We start from the raw sequence: 24775 nt of genomic DNA, 5'->3' as shown, positions 1-24775 counted from the left end.
CCCTGTTGCTGGGACTTAGGAGACAGTCCAGCAGCTCTCTGGGTACAAGGCAGTTACACACCAAAGTCCCTTTTCTCCAAAGCCCTGTTGGGTGTGCCTGCTCCAGCACATTAATGTGGCTCAAGGGTGCACTTCTGAAAATGATCTCCTGACTTGCCTCACTTTACTGTGCTTTGGATCATGCCCTGGAGCAGTTCTGGAGAGCTCAGGCTTGGGAGAACAGCAACTGGATTCCTTTCAGATGAAACCAAATCAAACGTGCTCCAGGAATGCACCTCGCGCTCCCCAGGCACTGCTGGGCGTTCAGGCTACAGCATCAGCCCAGAGGTTTTCTGGAGTTTAAAAAACCCACAACCTTGCAAAAGTGCAGTACGTACATTGGGTCCTTGATGTACAGGTCCGCTCCTGCTGCACTGTGCTTGCGCAAAGCTTTCAGAGCCCATGTCCTCACAGATTTCCCTTTCCATGACATTTCACTCTGGAGTTGCTTGTGGACCAGAGCTTTCCTTTCTAAATCCCCCCGCCAGGCTGCAGTGGGACAGTACCTGTGCGTCCCCAGTCCCCATCTGCCCCGCTGCTTTTCGGTTTCCCAATTAACAAAAAAAAGAAAAAGGAGCGATGCATTTGATGGGCTGCCTTACTCTCCCACCCCATTAGGTGTGCCTCGAGTGCAGGAATGAAACATCCCAGGGAAAAGCCGAATCCTTTCCTATGACTTCATGCAAGCCTCACAGCCCCTGGCCAAATAAATGCATTTACCGCCAGATGGCAATTGCTGCTCGCAGATCCCGGGCCGAGCAGCGGCAGAGCGCTCCCGGGACAGCGGGGTCACCCGCAGCGGGGGCTGGTTTTATGAATGAAGGGGCTGCCACCCCCCGGCTCCTCCCTGCAGCCTCCCAGTGCGCTGGGTTTGCCGGAGGCCGCTGGGCTGGCAGCAGGGTGGGCTCGTCGCGCTGAGACCCCGCGGGCTCCCGGGCTGGTGAGTAGCGGAGATGGGTTAATTGTTCATCAGGTTGGCAGTCCGGGCTGGGCTGGGTCCCTTGTGTCTCTCCCCAGGGCTGGGGCAGCGTTCCCAGGGTGGTTGAACCAGGGCTGACCCGCTGGAAACCTGTTTGCTTTTACAGTCTGCTTTGTTGTGTTTTATATCTCTGTGCAGAGCAACTCAGCAGTGACTTGTCTTTAACCAGCTCTGTAGAGAGAGCAGAGCTTGTTCTGCTGCTCCGTTTGCTGTAGTACACAATGAAAAGTTTACGGTCATAATCTTTTTTGGTTACAGCTATTAATGCCTTAACTTGGATTCCAGGAAGTTTTATTACTAAGGTAAAGCTGCCTCCAGAGCTGGATTTTCTGAGGCTCCTTGACTTTGACGCTCTGCTTTTGCTAAGGTTTAACAACCTGAAATCCCATATCAGACAGATTTTTCACTAAAGGCCTATTCCATTCTGGGGACTTCTCCACTGCTCAAAGACAGCTTTGTTGGATTTCCCCCACCTCCCCAAATAAAAATCAATCATTTGCCTCCAAGCAGTTGTGACAGGTTTGGTCTGAGGAAGCAAAATAACCTCCCAATACTGTGGGGGAATCATCCCCTGCTCAGGCTGCATGAAATTTGTCAGGACAGATTCAACCTCCCTCTCTGCAATGCCTCAGCTCTCAGAAACCTTGGGACATGCAATATAGCAAGCAGAAAAGAAACAGAGCCTGGGAAATGCCGGGTGCTCTCCAAAGGCATCCTTTAACTAATGACCCTTCTGCTTGGAGGCATTGCAGTGCCTGGGGATGAACAAATGGAGTCAGAAGCCTTACGCACCTCCAGCATCTTGGATAGAGGTTTCAGTGCGATGGGGCTGTGATACTCCAGGTGAGGGTATGAGGGAGGCAGTTTGTTTACGTCTAGAAACAAATAACAACGTACTTGATGAACTTAATTTAAGACAAAGAGAATTATTTCTTCCTACTCTTGAAGTAAGACTGCCTCTGGCTTGAGCTACAGCATTTCATGGGGGTGCAGCTGGGATTTGGTGAACCCCCACCTTCAGGGTGCTGCCAGGGCTGTGTTTTCTTAAGCAGTTTATTACCCACACAAAATCATCGCGTTAATCTGTCGGCTGAGCACTGGTGTGAAATTCGCGCCACGCTGGAAAACAGCATTTTTTGAGGCAGTCGAGTGCCCAAGGGAAGAGGGGAAGGTGCTCTGGAAGGGCAGATCACAGCGCTGGGCTGTCCCACGCGCACGCCACGGCAGCTTGCTCTTTGCCAAGCGGAGCGTGTCCCAGCTTTCCAACAGCCGGTCCTGCCACAGCCTTCAAAGGGAGGGGGGCTTGGCAGCCCGTGGGTCGCCGACTTGACATGATGGGTTGCTATAATCTATAGATTTCTCCTGCAGAGTTAACGGTATTGAAAATGACAGAGACAGACACAAACACCCTTGTGATTTATGAGTCAGGGATGGATAAGTCAATTGAAAAGCCAGGGCAGAGATATCAGCTCTATAAGAAATATGGGAAGAATTCATCCCTAATCTAATCTCCCTGAATTCCACAAGGATGCAAGACAGAGATCATTTGCTTCAGTTCCTTGGGGTGAGATTTAAACAGGAAACCCCCAAGGGTGTAAGTTGTTCTCCCAAATACCAACGTGCTTGTTCGTGGAGGCCGGAGAGAGGGGGTGGCACAGCCTGAGCCATCCCAGCTTGCTGGAGGGGAGGTGATGCCCGGCTGCGGGGCTGCCAGCAGCGCTGGGCTCGAGCGGAGGCAGCGGGAGCCAAGCCTGGGTTCCTCGGCAGGACTAGTGATGCTCTTTGCCAAACCGAGCCCTTCAGCCAGCAGAGCTGGCAGATGCTTTCGCCAGCAAGGGTTTCTGGCTGCCTCACTCTCTGCTGTACCCCTGTGACACCCTCTCAGGGGCTGTTTACAGCAAGGATGAAGATTTATTGTAAGCTTTGGCTCTCGGACTCTTGGAGCTGCCCCTTCCTCCAAGTTTGGTCTGTCCTCACTCCAGCTGGAGTTACAGCGAGAGGCAGCTTTGAGAGCACAGGGTAATCAGGTCTTTACAGGCACTCGCTCACACAGTTACAAACCCGGTGTTGAGAGCAAAGACACAGTTCAGCAGCTGAGTAGCCCCCAACTCTGGGAGCAGCTGGGAACAGCTTTCGGATGGGGAATGGGGAGACAGCATTACCTGCTCTGGCCTGGGTCTCCAGCTGCGGTCCTCTCTGGTCTCTGCGAGCCACCCATCAACTCCCCACCTACCTCTCATTTCTCCCCTGCTCACAGGACCTGGCTGTGCCTTCTCCAACTCTTTTTGCCTGCGACAACAGAAGCACAAAGTGGCAAAATGACCAGTATAAGGCTGCAGAGCTGGGGTCACAGCACAGGGGACCAGGTCATTCTGCCTCCCTGTAGAATAGATTATCTCAAATCACAGCCATAAAAATCCAGCATCTACCTGTAGCTAGCTGCCAGGGAACGACAGATTTTGTGGTAGCCGGGAGGGAGCACTCCATGTTCCTGGCAGAGATAAGCCTTCTTATTCCCTAGTGTGGGCACTGTAGGATATTTGAGCTCTGCCATCTCCATGCTCAGTGACGCCACATACCCCTGACCCACCCCAGGCTCCGCTGGACCTGCAGGCACAGCACACATGTGCTCCAGCCAGCACAACCCAGCTCTGCCAGGAGGATGGCATGGCATGGAGTGTGGTTGGCGCCAACGTCACCCCCATTTGACTTGGGAGCCTGCCCAGGATATGGTTTCCCTAAAACAATGCTGTTCACAAGTCGTGTGGGGTTATTGTTCTTGTCCCACGTGCTGGCGACCTGCCATTGATTGTGCGCAGGAACCACTCTGCTGCTCCCACTGTCAAGTTCAGGTTTATTTCCCCATTTTCCAGGAGGAGACCATTGATGTCAGCTAACTTGGCTTTCAGTTTCAATCTGTCCATTGTCCACTGAGCACAGAGCTGGCCTTCCCACGGTGCGTGCTCCCACGCAGGCGGGTGGTGACAACTCTGCCACCACATGCTGGCTTGTACATGGGCACTGGAAGAGTCAGGCTCAGCACTGAGCTTCCTCAAGGCTCTGGTGCATGGTGTAGGAGGATGATCTGCTGTTTGCAGGAAGGTGGGATGCTTGTGGTCAATCCCTGCCCTGCTACAGTTCCCATTTGGTCACGGGCAGGTGACTCAGTCCATCTGCAGCTCAGCTCCCCACTGGAAGGGTGACAGCCACAGTGGCCTTCCACAGTGTGGATGAGTACATGGAGGACTGAGAGGCATTCCCATGAACTAGGGGCTGGATAGGAAGGATGTGTCCTGGGAGCAGCACCTTGGGTGAGGTACATGGTGGTGGTTGCTTCTGGGCTGCTACCAGCACCAGGAGCCACACTGTGAGTAGGTATCTCCACTTGGGCCCATCTGCCGTGTTGGGTTGCCTCTGGTTTAACCAGCCAGTTAAATAATTGCAACGAGGGGGCTTTGCCTTAGAGCATGCTGCTGCCAGCCATCACCCTGGTTCCCCTCATGCAAAAGCTACAGCAGCTGCCCAGCGACTGACCTGTCCCACCCCTGACAGATGTGTCTTCATCTTCAGCTCAGCCTGGAGATGACCCGCGGTCTCCTGGGGCAGAATGGATGAGCAGCCAGCGGGGGTGAGCAGCCTGGCGTCCATCCCCTGTGTCTCTGCCAGTTACTGATCCTCAGAAATTCCCTGCACAGAGGCGCAGCAGGGCCAGGGCTCCTTCCTCCAGATACCCCCTTGTCCACAGTGGATTATCCACTGCTGGGGACTGCGAGGCAGCTCAGCCCTTTGGGAGCTCACCCTGGGCAGAGACGTGTCCCCCAGCTCCCCAGGCAGTGTCCTGGAGCAAAGGGCAGCGTGCCGAGGAGGCTGCCGGAGCGTGGTGCTCTGCAGGGGTCCAAGCCAGAGAGCTTACCCAGCCGTCCAGGCTGTAATTACCGAGGAGATGCAGCCAAGAGGCTCTGAGAAGCAGCAGATAACAGCACAGGCACCCTCCAGCCTCATTAAAATACTTTCTCTGGCAAAGCCCCCCACGCCTGCCCAGCCTGTTCCAATTAGTGCAGCAGGCCAGGGAGGGCAGAGAGCACGGCTGCTCTTGATGAAAAGAAAACACTGCAGAGCTTTCAAGTGTCAGAGGAGATGGGCAGCCCTGGCTGGGACAGAGAATGGCCCTGGGAGTGTGACCAGCGGCCAAGTCACTGACTGGTGATGGTGATGAGGATGAGCCAGGTCACTGCACAGTGCAGCAGGTGCTTCACTGGTTTGTAGCTGGGGAAACATGGTGAAAACAACAGCTCTCTGAGAGGTGCTGAGCATCCCTGCCCAATAGGTCTGGAGATGGGAAGCAATAATCCCACTGTGAATGAAGAAATGTGTGTTATAAATTGCACGGGTTTGCTGCAAAATGCCTTGGCAGCATAAGGTGGCAACAGGCTCTAGCATGGGAACACTGGAGGAAATTTGCCTGTCCAGGGAGCAGGGATGATGCTCCACTCCCCAGGGCTGGTGCTGTCATGAGAATACCCTGGGATGGGTGTCACCCAGCCCACCCCCCAGCAGAGGTTTTTCGGCCAGCTTGGGGCAAGAAGCATTAGCAAACCTGTCCCTGGCTACAGCCTATACTGACTCCTGGCCTTGGACCCCCTGCCTGGTTTTAGCACATGTGTGATCCAGCCAGACTCAGTCTGGAAAGCCTGAAGCCCAGAAAATGTCTTCTGAAGAGGGCAGAACTCCCCAAGCCCCCCAAGTGCTGTATTGAATGTCAGGCCATGTGGCCGACAGGTGACAAGGGACGGGTGACAAGGGTGGGTTTCAGCTGGCCAGGGACATTGTGGTATAAATGTCTCTGAGGAATGCGTTGCTGCCTCAGGGGACACCGAGGCTTTGGGAAGCTGGCCTGGCCGCAGAGCACAAGGCCTCTTCCCTGCCTTATTCGGGTGCTTTTTTTCTAAACCACGACATCAGAAGGTAGCAAGCCCCTTCCCAAACGTGAAAGAATTTTAAACTTCTCAGTCACATTAGGAGGCAGGTTGGGAGTTTCATATAAGTCAGTCTGGAGTGTAATACCCCAAGCCAATCCTGGCTGGGCTGAGATGAGCTGTACGGCTGCTGCACAGTGTGAGACACACTCTGCACTTGTCCCACCCCCCTGACCCTCTGCTTGGCCTCTGGAGGAGCCCAACCTCCTTCCTCCAAATTCTCCTCTGCACTGGTGCCAGCTGGGATCCCAGTGCGCTTTGTCCCCTCCAGGAGCTCTGCCCTGGGCAGCATCCCGCAGCAGCATCCCGCAGCCATTTGCCTGAGCCAGGGCTCAGCAGCAGGACCTCAGCACTGCCCTGTGCTGGGGATGCAGGCATGAAAGCCATGACAGAGGTGGGGAGGTGTGGTGCTGGGGTGGCAGGGAGAGAAACAGAGGGTGGTTGGGGTCCCAAGAAGTCCCTGCCTGCCTTGGTTTTCCCAGAGGCGTTTTTGCTCAGACTCGGTAGTCTGGTGGCACTGGAAGTTGCCTATAGTCTGCCAGCATTTTCAGTGAGAGGAGACTTGCAAGGTGCAATTGTGCTGCATCTCCATCCAGCTTTCTCTGCACATCGGGCTTGTTGCCTCCCTGGTGCTGGATGCCCTTGAGGTGAATTAGAGGGAGGAATGATGGAGGTTACTCAACTGGCACTACCTGGCTGAAAGCATATGCCAGTCCAGCCCATCACCATGCCCACCATGGAACCCGTCACCTTGCCCATCACTGTGCAAGTGGGACAAGCCCAGCTGCTGGGCCACCTTCCCAATCTGATGCCTGAGAGCCAAGCCAGAGCAGGCTTCACCCCTCTGAGTAGCAAGGGAAAGGTGGGGCCTGAGCCAACAGCCTCCTGAGAAAAGAATTAGCAGGACATTAAGTGAAGCCAGCTCCTTATCCCTTCATAAACAGTTATTAATATCCCAAGCAGCCTTGGGCTTGGCAATTCCCCATTTGCTTTCTAAGAATGTGGTTCCAACCGATGCATGCCTTAAGCTACTGAAACTTTAGGGAGATGAAAATCATTAGAGGAGGTGCTGTAATTGCTCCTTCCAACACAAGGATTTACCTCTACTAAAGATAAGGAGCTGAGCCCAGCTCCCATCTAGCACGGCTCCAGGGCGGAGCACAGGAGGGCAGGGACAGCCGGGCTCTGCTGGGTCTGGGGCAGCGCTGCTGGAGGGGTTCACAGCCCGGGACCTTGAGGTGCTGGAGCGAGTTCAGAGAAGGGCAATGAAGCTCGTGAGGGGTCTGGAGCACAAGTGTGATGGGGAGCAGCAGAGGGACCTGGGGGGTTCAGCCTGGAGAAAAGGAGACTGAGGGGAGACCTTATCGCTGTCTACAATTACCTGAAAGGAGGTTGTAGCGTGGAGTGTGTTGGTCTCTTCTCCCAAGTAACAAATGATAGCATGAGAGGAAATGGCCTCAAGTTGAGCCAGGAGAGGCTTAGATTGGATATTAGGAAAAATTCATTCCCAGAAAGGACTGTCAGGCACTAGAATAGGCTGCCCTATGATTCTGTGATCAGCACACATAAGAAGGAAGAAAAAGTGCTAATGCCTTCAAGTGTGACCACAGGCAGTGAGGTGCCCCTCACCACCACCTGGGCCACCGACCTGTGCCTGCCCCATGGCCGTTGTCACCAGGTACCTGTTAGCGAGGAGCCCTCCTGCCTGGCAGGGTGATGTGCTGATGGCACAGCCCGGCCAAATGGCCACAGCACACCAGAGGCATCTGGAGCTCGTTCGCCCCCACTCGCTGCACTTGGCACACTTCAGCAGCGGTGGTTGGCAAGGAAGGGTGGTCTGGGGCTAATTGCGATCATGGGCTTTAGCTCAGGAGGTGGGAGCTTGGGAGGCTGTCGGGAGATGTCCCAGCTGACAGGGAGCCTGCTGGCCAGCCTTGCTGTGCCATGGCAAAGAACACGGGTGAAGCTTGAACAACCTCAGCCTTCTGCTGCTGTTCAAACTCTCCAAAATCTACTCTTCCTGTCTTTGGGGCTCTGTGTGGACCATTCGCTTTTGGGCATATGCGACCTGTGTTACTGAGGCATTTGCCAAAACCCTGTCATTTCACAGGGCACACCACAGCCCCCTGATGCTACCTGCCCTCTGGTGCTGGCTTTTGTGGCCCCAATTCCAGTGTAAGGTTGCAGGAGCATCCCGTGCCTCTGTCCCCATCCCACAAGCAGCTCAGCACCACAGGCTTCCCCTGCGCTGGTCCTGCCCTGGCCAGGCAGCTGTGGGGGAAGGTAGGGGGGAAAATGAAGGCCCCTCCCAGTGGCTTTGTTCTCCCACTTGGAGCAGGACGACAGCTGTCTCTGCCTGCAGCTGCTGTGGCATCCATCATCCTGTGCGGGGTGAACAACCGACAGCCTGGGCTGAGCAGGGAGGGTTTCTCTGCACACAGGGGCAGGAAGGGGGACAGGTAGGCAGCACTTTTGGAAGAGGGACAGCGCAGGCAGGGGTGCGCGCCAAGGCACACGACCAACAGCTCCAGCTGTGCAGGTGGCGTGCACAGAAGCGGTGTGCAGATGTGTGTGCAGGGACGGGCACTTGGGGAAGTCACGGGAGAAGGGGAGACAGGTCACAGCTGTCTGGGCTGCTGGACCCCTCACCTGGTTCTGCGCCTCAGTTTTTTTGTGGGATGAAACTCCTTTCTCCCAGCTCCCTAAAGCGTCAGAGGGGAGACTACTGGCACCCAGGGCTGCTGCTGGGGGAGACAGGATGGTCTCGAGGATGTGGGGCTCAGGTCTGAAAGCCAGGGCTCTGGGACCCCTATGGTGAGGCTCTGGAGTCCCTGAGGCTCTCCCCTCTCACAGTGAGCCCTGGCACAACATCTCCATCCCCCCACAGGGAGGGTGACTGCAGCTGGATGCTGACACCAGAGCACAGCCCCTCTCCTCCCCCTGGCTCCGCTCCCATGAGGTCCCCCAGCTGCCGGGGGCCAGCGCTCCACCCGCTGCCCATGGCCCAGCCGGCCCCACCGTGTAACCAAAGAAGGCACCAGGCTGCACATGGCTGTGGGGATTAGCTGGGACACAATCGGGGCCTGTGGAAGCAGGGGAGCACATGGTGCTGGGCAGGGAGGCAGCACGGGGGCTGCTGTCTGTGCTGCAGGGTCACAGAGGAGGTGGGGTTCAGCATGCTTGTCCCTCCTGGGAGATAATCCTTAGCCTGATAAATCCACTGCCAGTGTCCTTACCCCTCTGAAATTTAGGCTGTTTTACACTGTTCTCAGCATCACATCAAATAGGCATTGTCAGGAGGAAATTGGTGCTTTCACGGATAAACCCTTCACAGACCCACACGTCTCACACAGGAGGGATTTGTATTTTTCCCTGTGCTGCTCAGTCTCTGTCAAGACCTTCCAGGGGACTTTATCTCCAAAGGAAAAATTCAGTGCTGTTGTGCCATGGAATGGTGACTCTGGATGACAGCCCAGAGCCATAAACCTGACAGACCTGATGGTCACCAGTGGGAGGGAGGGAAGGACACAGGGAGACCGATGGCACTGGGGACTGCTGGCACAAAGTCAGCCCAGCGCTGTGGAGTCACCACCCATGCCACCCACACCAAGGCATTCCTGGGGACTGTCAGCCCCCCAAAACAGGGCTGCAAACACCCACATCCTTCCCATGGTGCCCGGAGTATGGAACCGCTCCTGCCTTCACCCCCTGACATCCCCTCATCCAGCAGCCTGCCCTCACCAGCACTTCCCTCTCCAAACTGAGATAGAAATAGTCGCAGCTCCGGACAGTTGATTATTTAAAGCTGTCGGAGTGTTTAATTTAACCCTGGATTCATCATCCGCAGCTTGTTTCCATCCACTACACACCCGCACTCCCCCTCGCAGTGCAAACGCTGCCTCTGCCAAGCTCTTCACCTCCAGGCAGATTTGGGTAGAGGTTTACAGGCGGGGGCTGTGGCCCTGCCGCGTGTTGCCCTACGCTGTCCCTGCTCCGACTGTCACAGTGAGGGATGTCCCTGTGCCCAGTGCTGCAGGCACAGGTGGGTCAGGATGTGCTGAGTCCCTCAGCACTGCCTGGGCATGATGGGGGTCCCACAAGGCTTGGTGAAAGAATGTCATAAGGGAAGCCTCTCTTACTGGAAGTCATCCTCCAACAGTTTTTTCTTTCCCCGCCCACTTTGAGCCCCTCCAGCAAGATCCCCACATCTCCCCACCCTGCACCCAGCTCCACCAGGGCTCCAGGTTCCTCCATGCATGGCTGCAGCTCCTGCCACCATCAAACCCACCTTTGGCATTCCCAGGGTGAGGAGACGAAGCACCAGCACAACTGAGCCATACATGGGAGCCTGCTTGCCTGCCCCACCACCCAGCCCCTGCTGCAGACATGCGAAGCATCCCTAAATCTCACCCCATGCGTGAGCGTGTCCTGGGGCAGGAGCAGTGCCCTGTCTGCCATTCGCAGAATCCCAACCCACCCCAGCAGCCCCTGGAGCTCTGTGTCGTGAAAGGTTCCTCCCAGGGCTGGCTTAGCCCAAACCTGAGCCCAGCACAGGTGCTGCTCCATTTATAGAAAGCTGCAATTAGAGGCCAGTGTTTTCCCAAGTCATCCAGCAACCAAATGCACATTGGCAAAAGAAAAATAAAATCCCTGTTAAATGTCAGGCATGTCCTTGTGCTGACCCCAGGGTAGCGGTGCTCGCCCAGGGCATGGCTGTGAGTCTGTGGGAGGGGTCCCGGAGATTCTGCTGCAGGCGGCTGAGCATGGGGAAGAGCTGAAATTGCTGGAGCATCCCCAGCGCAGGAAAGCTGCTCCTCAGCTCTGACTGCTGGGGAGCAAGGGCAGCACTGCCTGTCAGCGGGTCCCCAGTGTGGCTGATGGGAGCCCTATCTGGAAATCATCCTGCTCCATGACAAATGTGTCAAGAAATGAAAAATTTAAACCTAGCTAAACCTACCACGTTAGTGTTTTGTTTTCGTTGTTGTTGTTTTTTCCCTAGGCAGTCACTGACCTGCCCAGGAAAGGGGTAGATGGTTTGAGAAAGCAGACCTAAACTAAACAAAGACAGAAAACAACAGAGCTTCCACCCCCAGGTCACATCCATGTCCCAGGGTGGTGTCAGCTCTTCCAGGACAGGGGAAGGCTCTGGAGCAGCGGCAGGTTGTGCTGGCTGGAGCAGGGCAGGCGACAGGCAGAGAAAAGCTGTGCAAGGGGCTGCACCCCAGGCTGCTGCCTGCTCTCCGTGTGGGAGTGAGAGAACCCCCAACCTCTGCAGCCCTAAACCTCCTCCCTAACCAGAGCCAAGTGCTCCTGCTTGTGGAAGGCAGAGAACAAGGCAGAAGGGAAGGCTTGGCTGCACCATCCATCCCTCCTACACAGCCCATTACCAGGGCAGCAGAAATCCCCTTCTCCATGTGCCAAGAGCCCCTGGCCAGGAATGAGCCAAAAAGCTCATTTTAAATCTTTCAGCCATGGGATTGGAAGAACTTAATCTGCAGCAAGAGAGGGAGTTAGTCAGAGCTGCAATTTCGGGACCAGAACATTTATAAGCAGGAAAAAAACATCTAAATTGTCTGAATTAATGGCTGAGAGCTGGCGGGGCAGGCCTGCTCCCTGCGGGGGTCGTAGGGGCTGGTGGAGGAGGCTGTGAAACCCTGTACGGCTCTGCGGGGCTGTAAATGTGAGAGAGTCCTTCCAGCCTGCAGCATCCCGCAGCCAAGGGATGCCAGTAGCGTTGGAGAGCTCTGGGGTCACCGGGCTATTTGACCGATGTATCATGTACACAGGCAGCCACAGCGGATGCTGAAGGGATCACAAATGTGGCAATTATGGACAGTGTTCTAAAACATTAATTCTGCCTTCAGTAAAAGGGACAAGATGTAACCCCAAGCTGAGATAGGATGAATATCAGAGGTCCCTCACTGGGCTCCCGCCAAGCACCAGGGCTCTGAGCAGGCATTTTGCAGATGATGCTCAAGCTCCGAGAGCCTGTCAGAGGGTGTACCATCCCCAAAACACTGCCTGCCTTCTCCCTTGTGTCTGTCACCTCTGAGACATTGAAACTCCAGTGCTCATGAGTACTGCACACTATGGGCATGCCACACTGCAAAAAAACACCTCCCCTCGTCAGGCTGTAATAGCTGCTCTTCCAAAGTTGCTCAAGCTCTGGGTGGCAGAAGGGACAGACAGTGAGCGGGTCTCCCAGCCACAGCTGCTTTTCCCAGCACCCAAACTGGCCCTGAGAGCACCAGCTGCTCTGCCAGCTCCAGGAGGTGGAGGGTGCCGGGTGTCCCAGCTGGGATCAGTGCGGTTCATGGCAATGGACATGTTCAGAAATTCTCCTCACCTGACCGGCACCATCGATGAGTGCTGAGGCTGTGAGGACAGCCCAGCCAGAGAGATACCCACCTCCTAGGGCCCCCAGTTTCCCTCCCAGTCTGGCTGGTTTGGGCTGGGGCCATGGCCCCAGCACCCTGCAGGTGTTCTACTCAGATAAATGCTGACGAGATGCTTGTGGCAGGCACTGCAGGGTCCCCAGCTTGTGTGTGCCGAGCCAGCTGTGGCTGTGCGCCCCACCAGGCTGTACCACAGCCCTGGCTTGGTTTGCAGCACTGTGGGTGTCCAGGGGGCTGGCCACTTGCTCTTGGTGGCTCATCTCTGCCAGACAGCTGGCCTGACACCTTTTTGGGGATGAGCTGACTTGCTGAGCCGTCACTCGTGGTCCCTTGAGCACCCTCCCTAACCAAGGGCCAGTGGGACAGAGGTCCCAACCCGCACATAACTAGCTGTGGTGCAGTCTTCCCACTTTTCTGCTTGCAGCTGGTGGCAGAGGTGACATCCTGGCGCAGGACCATGGTGCTGTGAGGGCAAGCTGTTGACCAGCAGGATGCACGCTGACCCCCGCCACGGGCTGCCCCTCGCTGCACTCCTCCTCTGCCTTCTCCTGCAGCAGCCAGGCAGCAGCAAGGCATGGAAACAGCATGCCCCACGCCTTCGCCTTGCCTACAGAGGTAAGGGGGATTGTCTTGCGGTCTGCACCTCACTTGGGAGGGCTGGGAGAGTGTCCTGCAGGTAGGGAGCGAATGGGGGGGCCAGGGCTGGCGGGAGGTGAGCAGTAGCCCTAACATCATGGCTACAACATCTCCACACATTGGGCCCTCGGGATGTTTCATGGCTGGAGCCCTGAGAACAGCCCCTGAGGATGCTGCACCCATCGAAGAAGGGGGCTGAGCAGGGAACACCCTGCCCTGATTCAGCACAATGCTGGGACCAGCAGCAATGTCTCCTTCCGCACAGACTCACTCTGGGAATCTTAAGGTGCATCCTGGGCTGCAGCTGAGCTGGGCAGCCCCTGGAGAATGTCCCCTGTCTTCTCCATCCTGGTGCAATGGGGACACTGAGCCCCAGGCAGTGCTGCTGCCCCTTGCCCTGCCTCCCACCAGCACAGCCCTGCCCCAGCTCAGCCCTTCTGCCCTCACCCCTCGTTCCCTGCTGAGGAGAGGCTGATCCCTTGTACGGATCATTTCCATGCTGCACTTCACCCTTCCCCCCTGCATCTGTCCTGTCTGTTTAGATTATGAGCTTTCCAGGGGAGGCACAGTTTGCTCTTCTTGTGCCTGATGCAAAGTTGGGGAGGCTGCTTTTGGTGATCTGAAGATGCAGCAGGAGCAGCCTGGCAGGTAGCACAGAACACAGCCCAGCAGGGAAGTGCAAAATGGATGAGTCTGTAGGGAAAATGTCTCTGCAGGGGAATGACCTGAGTGGTTAGAGTGGAGCTTTACTAGTCCAGCAGCTGGCCGCCCTGCCATGGACCAGTAGCTTGAACTTGGCCAATTTACATGCTTTCAGCTTCTCCTTTGTGAAAAAGAGCAAGTTGCTTTGAAGGACAGATAGCTCAGCACATGCCTGGTGCTGCGCTGGACACAGCAATTGGCAGACCTTAACCGGCCCGTGAGGTAGCAGTGCTGCTTTCCCATGGGCATCATGCTCCAAGGTCTGGAGCCATCCTTTTGGTCTGCTCCATCACCCTGAGAAGCTGCTCTCCAAGCAGTGGCCAGTGATGTGAAAGATGCCCCCAGCTTGTGGCTGGAGAGGGCTGGACCCCCCAGGGATGCAGGATGTCCCTGCAGGGAGGTGGTCCCTGCCGATAGCCCAACTCGGAGCATGGTGCAGGGTCTGCCTTTCCTTGGAGCCGCAGGAGGCAGAGCAGGGCTGCCCAGGCAGCAGGAGCACAGAGGGGCTGCTGACTTCAAAGCCCCACAATGTGCTGGGGCCAGACATGCCAAAAGCCCTTAAGTCTTGGGCAGAAGCAGGAGAGGAAGCTCCCAGCATCAGGAGGGCTCAAGGACAATGGGAACAATGGCAGGGGATGTGACTCATGGACAGCACCGGGCAGGTTCAAGGACACAATGCCTTGAGAAGTTTAGGTTTAAAAACCCCTAGAAAAAAGAAATAAATAAAAAGAAGCCTTTGAGCATTCCTCTACAGGCTCAGCCCTGCCCTCAGATCCCAGCATGGGGGAGGCAGGCAGAGCCACTGGCGGATGAGGGGAGAAGATGCAAATGGGTTTGCAAGAAGGAAATGACAGCGGTGAAGGCTAGGAGAGCAAAGGAAGGATGGGGCAGGGGGCACGGGGCCAGGAACAACAACAGCGGCTCCCACTCTGCCAAGGAGGCAAGGAGGAGGTTTATAACAGCAAATAGCATGCTGGCAATCGAAGCCGCATGAGAGGAGCCTGCGGGTGAGCTGGGTCAGGCTGGGTCAGCCCTGACGTTGGCCGGAGCTGAGCCACTCCGTGTTCTGAGGCCATACAGCAGTGCAACAAAACCACAGCACACCTCTCAGCTCCTCTAACTGCAATAATCCGCGGCAAGCACAGCTATGAGTTGGCAAATAGATCTCCTGACAGCCTTTGACCTGCAGCCAGCTCAGCAGGGCAGGACCCAGAAGCCACCACCGTGCAGCAAGTGCTGAGGAGTGCGGGAGGCTGATGGGTCTCTGGTTATCGACACCAAGAGTTGTGCTGGCATGTTCTCTATCAGCCGATGGCGGTGAGGGGCTGGATCCCGATTTAGCATGCAGCTTCCCCTGGGCTTCAGGGATCTCCCCTATGGTCGGCTGTGTCTGATGGTGGGGGGAAGGGGAGAGGACAGCCCCCCAGCACAGCCGGGCTGTGACCCCAGGAAGCCCAGGGTCACCCGCACTGAGGATGCTGTAGCTAAGGGGCAGGCAGAGATGATGGATGGGACAAGGCGGTTATAGTGGTTCTGACAACAAAGAAAAACACCATGGCCTTGGGAGATAATGAACACAAAGGAGAGGATGTTTCTCTGGGCTCACCCATCGGTTTAGCCACCACGCAGCTGCTGCAGAGACCTGGTTCCCTGCCTGGAGAACTGAGGTTTGGATCAAATGCCCTGGGCATATGGCTGGGTTGGGGACAAGAGGCAGCTGGTTTGTGCACAGCAGCCTCCTGCACACGAGGTCTGGGTCCCCAGCGTTCCATGTCCCTTTGGTGAGGGAGCAGAGCCATGTCACAGAGTCAGGCTGAGACCCTCATGGTCATTGACCCTGCCATAGGTCTCACAGTGCAGGTGCAGGGCAGGGAGGGCTCCTCCATCGTCCTGCCTGAACTTGTCCTCACAGGGGCTGAGACAGATCAGAGGGTGACCAGCAGGTGACATTCCCTGGGACCAGACTTGCCTTAATCCACTTAATTACACCCTTGTACTGGATGAACCTTCGACCTCCCTCCCACCGCATCCTGGCTTCCCAGCTCTCTGCCCGACATTTACCCCTGGATCTGGCAGGTCCAGGATTGCTGGCAGATGCAGGAGGGTGGGCAATGCACAGTAGCCCACTGGGGACCCAGTTGTGACAATGGCCTGCAGGCAGGGACAGGAATTCAGCTGTTAATCCCATTCAGTTGGTGGGAAATGGCTTGGAAATGTGCCCCCCTGGAGCTGCGGCACCCAGAAGAGAGCCCCTGGGTACCTGAGAAGTAGCGGGGAGTGAAGCAGGGCTGTGCTCAGTTTTTGGGGAGCAGGAGGAAGGCTAGGAGCTCCCTAACACAGTTGTGATTGGCTCCTGGCAGAGGGGGACTGGTGTCCCACAGTAACTGGAGCTCTGACCCCAGAGGAAGGGGAGAAGGAAACGCCAGCTGGGAACGAGCCTGGCTGTGGATCCGGGCAGGGACCCCCGCCTGCTGCAGGTCCTTCCCCCCGGGGACCAGCAGACGTCAGCGGCATTTCCAGCTCGCAGGCACTGGCCCCACTTCCCCTCTGCCCTGGAAATGGGGTGGAAGGAAGAGAGACGCAACCTCCCAGGGCAGCCAGTTCCCTTTGAACAGAGCTGTGCCCGTGCCCACGTACACCCCACCTGCACCCAGGGCCGCACGTCCCATCCACCCTGCCAACACCCGCTCCCCTCCGTGGTTTCCCTCCCTCAGTTCCTGCCACACTGCTTCAATCCACACCATTTTGGGTAATTCCTCAGCATAGACTTTACAGATCACCCTGGGTTTCCAGCCGCACTCCAACTCCCTGCAGTCCCCATCTCCATCTCCCCTGCCCACAGCACCTTTCCCCGCACAGCACCAAAGCCAGGGGCAGCCTTGTCAACCTTCACTCTCTCCCCAGCCAGATCCTGCCACCTTAGAAGAAGAAAGCCATGTGTCAGGATTTCTGGGAGCTCTAAGGCTCACCTTGGTGTCAGCCTGTCCTGCCTCCATCCCTGGGAGCAGCCGCTTGCTGGGGCAGCAGCAGCCGCTGCTGTGATGCTCAGGGGAATGCTCACCCAGCAGCCAGCCTCAAAACCTGGCGCTGCACATCGTGGACTGATGTGGGCCCCAGGAATGTTGTTTCAGGTGTGGTTAACCAAGAGACAGGATCCTGTTGTCCCTTTCGCACACCCACACAGCAGTGCCGGTGAGGCCATGCTCAACCCCTGGGGTTCTGCACCGGAGGAGCTGCAGCCTGCACAGCAAAGCCCTTACTGCTGCCCCTCCATGTCCATGGGTGTCCAGGGCACACTGTCCCCGCCAGCAGTGCCAAAGGGGTGCTCTTAAAAAGCCCTTTTCTTGAGCCAGTCTAATGCCGGGCTGTGGCTGGGTCTCAGGATGCAGAAAGGGAAACATGAGGTGGCAGAGGCAGGATCAGAGCAGCACCTGGGACACAGCTGGGACCTCCCCTCACAAGCTCCTTGGGTCAGGGACCAGCCATCCGTTTGTCTGTCTGTCCCAGTGCAGCCATCTGCCTGCGCATCCCGGTGCCTGGGATAAAGCCCAGCAGACACTTCACAGAAAAAAAGGCTCAGGGATGGGTGAAGGAGAGAAGTTGCCGGACTGGGCTGTGGCAGCCGTGCTCCACACAGCCTTTCCTTGGGGCAATGCTTTGCCCCAGCAAATAGCCAAGATTGTTTTTTTTTCTATAAACCCTCTCAATCTGAAGCCCAGGGAGAACACATTGGGAATTATGGCACCAAGACTCCTGTGTTCTCAGCCCTCTCCCCACAGTTTCAGGGTGCAGAGGCTTTGGGGGTCTCTTCAAGATCTCTGGAAGTCAGGCTGGACACTGAGAAACAGGGCTCCTTGGGCTGGACCACTGTCCTGCCCTGCACCCTGGAACCAGCCCAGGGCAAGGTCAGGGGAGTTCTCTCCATAGGGGTGACTCAGTGTTTCCTCCAGGTAAGCTCATGGGAAGAGGCTTCATTAGGAGCTTTGGGGCACTGAGGGTCATGTTTTTCTGGTAAGGCAGTGGCAGGAAAATTGCATTCCCCTGGGGCAGGGGTGGGCAGCCAGAGCTGTCCTGGGGAGGGGGAGCTGCTTGCTGTGTCACTCACGGATGGGTTTCTCTTTCTCCCACCTTGTGCTCCTTAGATCTTCTGAAATCCAATAGCTCTCACCTGTTGCTGGCCTCAGGGGACCGGCTGGATTTCCAAGCCCTCTTGGTGGATGAAGACAGGGCCTGGCTGATGGTGGGAGCAAAGAACCACATCTTCCTGCTCCACCTGGACCATCCCAATAGAGAGCCCGAGAAGGTCAGTGCTGGGAGGAGGGTGTGAGTGTGACCCTGGCCAGGCTGGTCCCTTCCTCCCCAGGAGCTGCTCCTCAGTCCAGCACCAGGGCGTGGAGATGGACGTGCTCCAAGCTGGGCTGCTTTAACATCACCAGGGACACATTTACGCCAGGATGTCTCAATCAGCAGGGCCAGCCCATCCCTGGTGGGGGTCAGTTCTGCTGGGACAGGCCGACGCCAGGGAGGGACAGGGTGGCTTGGCCTGGAGCGGAGACCTGGGTGGACCCCGGGTAAGGATGGAAGGGCAGCGTCCAGAGCCCTGGGATCACATCTAGTCCCTGATGCTGCTGCAAGCTAAACCACCTCCAGCAGCAAGTCTGCTAATGTCATCCCGAGACATCCTGCTGGCAGGGCGCAGCTCAGACCAACAAAAGGAAAGCCTGTCATGGTGCTGCAGCCTGGTGTTCCCACAGCGGGATCCAGGAGAGCCTGCCCACCACCAGGCCTGCCATGACCCACCCCAGCTCTCTCTGTCCCCACACCAGATTCACTCTCACCTTATTTGGCCAGCTGCCTGCCAAGCTTGGCTGGGCCCTGGGGACCCAAAGCAGTGTCAGACCCATTGCAGAGCAGCCTTATGTCCTCACCGCACTCCTAAGCCCAGCAGAATTTTTTGGCTGAGCCTGTTGCCACCAGTGCCTGTGGGAGCCAGTCGACCCAAGCAGGCGTTGCATCGGCAGGGTTTCTCTTGCAGATTTTCTGGCCAGCCCCCAGGGAGCAGGTGGAGCATTGCCAGCTGGCTGGGAAGAACGTGGAGGTAAGCAGGGCTGGCAGCACCCGGCTCGCAGCCTTTTGTAGCTTGCCGTGGCTATTAAACACACCAAAAGGGAGCCTCGGGGTCTGCCTGAGAGGAGGAGGGTGTTGAGCCAGCCAGAGTTAAGCTCAGTTTGCCAGCTGCTGGGGGAGTAGCTGGCCAAGTTCCCTCACCCTGGGCAGACACACCATGGGGCTGGGCACAACTGTCCAGCCCTGGGCTCAGCCCATTAACAAACGTGTCCCCTCGAGCAGACGGAGTGTGCCAACTTCATTCGCCTCCTCCAGCCCTTCAACAGGAGCCATGTGTTCGCCTGCGGGACCGGCTCCTACCAGCCTGTCTGTGCCTTCATCCAGCTGGGAGCCAGGGGAAATGTGAGTGGCACCCTGGCCAGACACGTCCCCACTGCGGAAGGTGGCAAGAGACCCTCAGCACATCCCCATCTTCTTTCCCAGTGAGCATGGGGGAGAGGGATCCCCGGAGCCAGGGTCAGTGGCCAGCCAGCCTGCCAGAGTCCCTGCCCCCTGCACGGCCTCGCTGCACGTGGCGAGAAGCAGCCCTGGTGTGGCAGAGCCAGGGTGCCCCGTGGGGACAGGACCTGGTCTAGGCAGCCTCCGCTGGGACTCCCTGCAGAAACCAGCACATCAGCCTCCTTCCCACTCTTCTCCACATGCTCACCTTGTTTCCAGCCTCCCCCTGGGCTGACATTTGGTCTTTGGTGCTGGCAGGGTCCCGGGGCTCCCCCCATGAGGTTGGTGACCCACTCCTTGGAATCAGGGCGAGGACGGTGCCCATACAGCCCCCATGAACCCTTCACAGGACTCCTTCTTGGTAAGAGGGAGTGGGGAGCAGGGGTAGTGCTGGAAGCTGGGAGTGCTGGGAATGGTCAGTGCTGGGGGGAGCTGGCAGGTCCCCGTGTCCCTGCTCTGCTGCACGTGGCTGTGGGCCCAGGCTGGTGCTGAAGCGGGTGCGAGGGAGAGGAGCCATCCCAGCCCTGCCCCGGCTCACCCCAACCTCGCGGTTGCTACACAGTCACAAAAACGGGCGCAGATTAAAATGGGGTGTGCCTGGTCACCATCCTGCCCACTCACACCTACACTGCGGCAGGGCTGGGTGGCCATGGGGCTAGAAGCCATGTTGGGTCACAGGACTGGAGGAGGCTCCCAGCCAGGCTGTGCCACCTCTGCCCTCCTCCAGCCTCCGAGGACACAGGGGTGACCTGCCAGGGTACCTCTGCGGTGGGACCCCCACCCACCCCCACCCCTCTGGCCCCGCAGATGGGGAGCTCTATTCAGGCACCTCCAGCGACTTCATGGGCAGCAGCGCCGCCTTCTTCCGGACCTGGGTTCATGGAGCTGAGCAGAGCTACATCCGCACAGAGCAGAACCAGGACCACTGGCTACACGGTAGGAACAGGGGGATCATGGGATTGTGGGGTGCGGGGCTGGCTCTCCTGCCAGGTGGGGAGAGGTTGGGGCCAGCACTGGGGTCCAGAGCTCAGCGATCTGGCCCCCTTCTCCTCCTGGGGGGAAGCCCTGATGAAGCCTCTGATGGGACCCATGTTCCAGCACTCCCTCTGCAGCCTGAGCATCCAGGAATGGGGCTCTGCCTTCTGGTGGCAGGGTCTCCATGGGACACCCTGCGTACCCTCAGCACCTCACCCTGCTCCAAAGGGCTTCTGAGGGTTGGATCGAGGCACAGGGCCATGCTGTGCTGCTCCTTCCCCCTGCAGAGCCTGCGTTTGTCGGTGCCTACGCCATCCCTGATACCTACAACCCACATGATGACAAGGTCTACATCTTTTTCCGCGAGATGGCCATGGAAGCTGGGCAGTGGGAGCGGCGGCACATCCATGCTAGGGTGGCCCGGGTCTGCAAGGTCAGTCACCAAAGCCAGCATGCTGTGGCTGGTGTCCCACCATGTGGGTTTGACCTTCTCTGGGCCGAGGGACATCCCAAGCAGGGGCCAACAGCAGGGCAGGGGAGTGTCACTGCACTCCCACCACAGAGCAGGGGGCTCAGGGCTGGGGATGTCCCACTGCGGGACCGAGGTGTGCATGGTGGTGTGGGAAGCTCAGACAGGCTGTTCTGAGGTTGGCTCTTGGTGCCCGGCAGAACGACGTTGGAGGGAAGCGCAGCCTCATCAACCGCTGGAGCACGTTCCTCAAGGCCCGCCTGGTGTGCTCCATCCCTGGGCCCCAGGGCACTGAAACCCACTTTGACCAGCTCGGTGAGTGCACAGCCCACTCCGCAGCTGGGAAAAACACTGCTCCAGCACGGCTGCTCCTTCCCCTTCACCACGGGGATGGCCAGCCAAGGATGTCCCGCTGCATCCTGGGGACCGGTGCTCCAGCTCCAGGGTGACTCACATCCACCACTCTCTTTGCAGAGGACGTTTTCCTCCTGCGCACCCGGGACCCCCAGAACCCCCTCATTTTTGGCCTCTTCACCGTCTCCAGGTGAGCAGGGCTCTGCGTGGGACAGTCTGCCTCTCTCCAGCCCCTCACCAGTGCAACCCACCAGGTTTGGCATTGGCACAGCCAGTGGTCCCACAGGCTGGACCAGCTGTGCCAGACGGATTCCTGTCACTCCCTGGGTGCTGTGTGTGACTGCCAGGGTGACAGGGAACAGCGTGGTCTCAGAGACATGGGTGTGCCTGTGCCCAGTCCCTGCAGAGCAGCAGGGACACTGACACACTGACAGCCCCATGTTCCCCCCGCAGCGGTGTCTTCAGCGGCTCTGCTGTCTGTGTCTACTCCATGGCAGCCGTGAGAGCTGCCTTCAGCGGTCCCTTTGCCCACAAGGAAGGATTTGACTACCGCTGGGTAGAATACAAGGGCCGTGTCCCCTATCCCCGACCTGGCATGGTAAGGGGCTGGGGAACAGGGTGGGGGGGAGCAGGACGGGCTGGCCTGGCCTTCATGCACCCCCTTGTGTCACCACGCAGTGCCCCAGTGAGACGTACGACCCCCTCCTGCAGTCCACCAAGGACTTCCCCGATGAGGTGATCAGCTTCATGCGCAGCCACCAGCTGATGTGGGAGCCCGTGTACCCACAGGGCCGCCAGCCTGTCCTGGTGAAGGTCAATGTCCCTTACCGGCTGCGGCGGCTGCTGGTGCACAGGCTGGAGATGGAGAACCGGCACTACGATGTGCTCTTCCTCGGCACAGGTGGGAGGTCACCCCAGCCCTGGGGACACTGCACACCATGTCACATCAGTCCTGCTGGCTTGGGTGGCTCCCAGCCCTGACATTTCCTTCCCCCACTGCCTTCACAGATGAAGGTCAAGTGCTGAAGGTGGGGCTGGCCGGCGGGGTGAGCGGTGGCACCGAGGTGATCAGCCTGGAGGAGATCAGCGTCACTAAGGTACCAGAGGCCAGGGCCAGACCGCAGTGGCAGGACCACGCAGCCTCCCCTCGCCTCGTAGCACACTTCCTGCAAGCTTCTGCAGCAAGTCCCTGGCCTCCGTCAGGAGGTCCCTCACCTCACTGCTTGTGGCTCTGACTGCCCTGACCGGCAGGCGATGCTGTTGGCGTGGAGGGGAGCCAGAGGGACCGGAGCCAAGCCATGTCCCAGCTCCCCATCTAGTCACTAGGGGGGATGGGGATGGCATGCTGGAGCCCGAACTAAAATGGGAGGGTTGAGCCCAGGTTTGGAAACGTGTCTGCCAGCCCACGCTGCCAGCACGGAGCAGCTGGAGCTGGGAGCCCTGCAGCCTGCCGCCCCGGGGTCCCACTAGGCTGGGGCACCCAGGAGGGACCGACTCAGCTGCAGTAACCTCTCCTTCCCCTCAGGTGCCTTCTCCCATCCTGGACATGAAGTTATCACCAAAGCGGGTGAGTCCTCCCTCCTGCTTCTCCCTAAAGCAGCCAAGGGACAGGGCACAGGGTGCAGCTGGCCCCAAGCTGTCTGTCTGGGTCCGTTGGCCCCCAGGTCTGCACGTTTAGGGAACAGGGTCCTGCCAGGGTAGGCTAAGGGGGTGTCAGGCTCTGCCCCACACTCCCCTTGGCTCCCAGTGCCCCCAGCCCAGCACAGGCCGGGAACTCTGTTCCCTGGATAATCCTGGTCTTCAGCTCGGGGACTGACTGCCGCTGTTCTGCTCACCTGAGCAGCAGGAGCTGTTTGTGAGCAGCACCCATGGGCTGCTCCAGCTCTCCTTGTACCGCTGCGAGCTCTACGGCAAAACTTGCACCGACTGCTGCCTGGCCCGGGACCCTTACTGCACATGGGATGGCAGGACCTGCGTCCCACAGCTCCTCACTGAGAAGAGGTGAGCACCCACCTGGGCCAGCCCTGCCGTTCCCCTGCGTTGGCAGCAGAGAAGGACAAGCCACCAGCCCTGGGGACTTCTCCTGTCAGCCCGCACCCCCACTGCTGCCGGCCAGTCCTCCAGCCCTCTGGTCCCCCTTCTGCTCCCCGGGCTGCGCTGCCACAGGGGTGTTCCACAGCCCGGGGCAGGTGTGACCCCACAGCCCTGTCTGCTCTCCCACAGACGTGCCCGCTGCCAGGACGTGCTGAAGTCTGACCCGCTCAGCCAGTGTCAGGACACCGCAGAGGGTGAGCACCAGCCCCAGGCCCAGTGAGGAGCCCCGGGGCCGGCAACCAGCTCTGCCAGGGACAGCAATGCCCAGGAGGGTGGGTGGCATGGTGCTGGGAAACCAGTGCCACCAGCTGCAGCAGCGCCACCTGCCACAGAGCCTGTGCAACCCACCATGAGCTGCCCTCCCTCCCCACCTCTCACACAGTTCCCACACAGGGTACTCACCCCCTCCTCTGTCCCATCCCCTGCACAGGGACCACTGTCTCAGAGAAGCTGGTTTTTGGCGTGGAGAAGAACTCAACCTTCTTGGAGTGCCTGGCGCACTCCCCGCAGATGACTGTCCGGTGGCTGGTGCAGCACGGCGAGGAGACAGGCCTGAGCGAGGTAGAGGGGACAGGGCAGTGGGGACGAGGCGCAGTGGTGGCTCTGTCCCCAGGGACTGACCCACAGTGCTCTGTCCCAGGTCAGGAGCAACGGACACTTCTCGGTGCTGGAGCAAGGGCTGCTGATCCGCCAGCTGGCGAGGGAGGACGCGGGCACCTATGAGTGCCAGGCGGTGGAGCGCTCCTTCTCCCGGCCCCTCACCCGATACAGCCTCCGCGTCATCCGGCACGAGGCCATGGACATGCCACCTTACAAACGGAGCAAGGAGCTGGGAGGGACCCACCAGAGCCCCTGGCCCCGTCTTGACCTGCAGCCGAGCTACAAGGGCTTCCCACGGGCCCTGGGGGCACCGGGCACCAGCCTGGATGTTTACTGCAATGCCTTGCGGCACCAGGAGAGGCAGCGGCAGAAAACCTGGCACCAAAAGTGGCAGCACCCGTCTCCAGACAGCAAGAACGGCCGGGTGCGGAGGCACCCCCAGCCCCTGTGAGGGGCAGAGGGAACCGGGGCCACCCTCAGCTCCCTTCCCAGTATCTCCAGGGCCCTTCTTGCAGGCAGGCATCAGCTCCGAGACACCTTGCAGCTTCCTGTGCAGAAAATGCCTCGCTGTTACTACCTCAAACCCTGCCAGTCCCCAATGCCTCTCCATGTGCCCTACAGGGCACACCGGGGTGAGAACACGCAGCCTGCACCAGCTCTCCAAGACTCAAAGCTATTTACCCAGCAGAATATTTATTCTCCTTGTTTTCCCCTGGGCCTTAACAATGGCTATTATCAGCAGCAATAATAAGCACAGAGGACAGAGAGGGGGGACAGCTGGCTCTCCCAAGTGGTTCCCTGACAGCCAGCAGCACCCAGCCCTGCCATGGACACCGTGCACCCGCCCAGCCTTCCCCTGCAAGCACCGTGCCCCAGCGGGGGCGCGCGCAGGCGGCTGCCAAGGTGCCGGTGGAGCCCAAAGGCCGCTGGAGGCAGCAAGACACGGCTGCTTGCTGAGCCCGGGCTCCGGCAACAACGCACCTGGGGCTTG

General features: G+C 58.3%; 1 protein-coding gene across 2 annotated transcripts; it reads left to right on the top strand.

Moving 5' to 3' along the window:
* Window positions 1-846: 846 nt before the first annotated feature.
* On the top strand, window positions 847-24741 carry LOC309443346 (semaphorin-3D-like). Of its 2 annotated transcripts, XM_082060198.1 has the most exons (18): window positions 847-979; window positions 12814-13004; window positions 17870-18030; window positions 18763-18825; window positions 19077-19196; window positions 19551-19653; window positions 20100-20228; window positions 20555-20700; window positions 20937-21051; window positions 21211-21280; window positions 21544-21688; window positions 21769-21991; window positions 22099-22187; window positions 22616-22657; window positions 22934-23091; window positions 23314-23378; window positions 23615-23745; window positions 23825-24741. In XM_082060198.1, exons 2-18 carry the CDS (start codon window positions 12881-12883, stop codon window positions 24233-24235), a joined length of 2295 nt encoding a protein of 764 aa, XP_081916324.1. In that variant the 5' UTR covers window positions 847-979; window positions 12814-12880; the 3' UTR covers window positions 24236-24741. The 2 variants fall into 2 exon arrangements, with proteins under 2 accessions (XP_081916324.1, XP_081916325.1); XM_082060199.1 differs by lacking the exon at window positions 12814-13004 and having other exon boundaries at window positions 915-979.
* The last annotated feature ends 34 nt before the right edge of the window (window positions 24742-24775 follow it).

Source organism: Streptopelia decaocto, assembly GCF_964273445.1.
Source record: "Streptopelia decaocto genome assembly, chromosome: 8".
Classification (NCBI taxonomy): Eukaryota; Metazoa; Chordata; class Aves; order Columbiformes; family Columbidae; genus Streptopelia; species Streptopelia decaocto.
This window is presented reverse-complemented; position numbering and strand designations above follow the sequence as displayed.

What these genes read in the sequence shown, in the direction of transcription:
- LOC309443346 (XM_082060198.1), top strand. Translation starts at nt 12,881, where the DNA reads ATGCACGCTGACCCCCGCCACGGGCTGCCCCTCGCTGCACTCCTCCTC. An exon ending in TGGCTGGGAAGAACGTGGAG is followed by an intron (nt 18,826 to 19,076) that starts GTAAGCAGGGCT and finishes CCCCTCGAGCAG; the next exon opens with ACGGAGTGTGCCAACTTCAT. An exon ending in CAGCTCCTCACTGAGAAGAG is followed by an intron (nt 23,092 to 23,313) that starts GTGAGCACCCAC and finishes GCTCTCCCACAG; the next exon opens with ACGTGCCCGCTGCCAGGACG.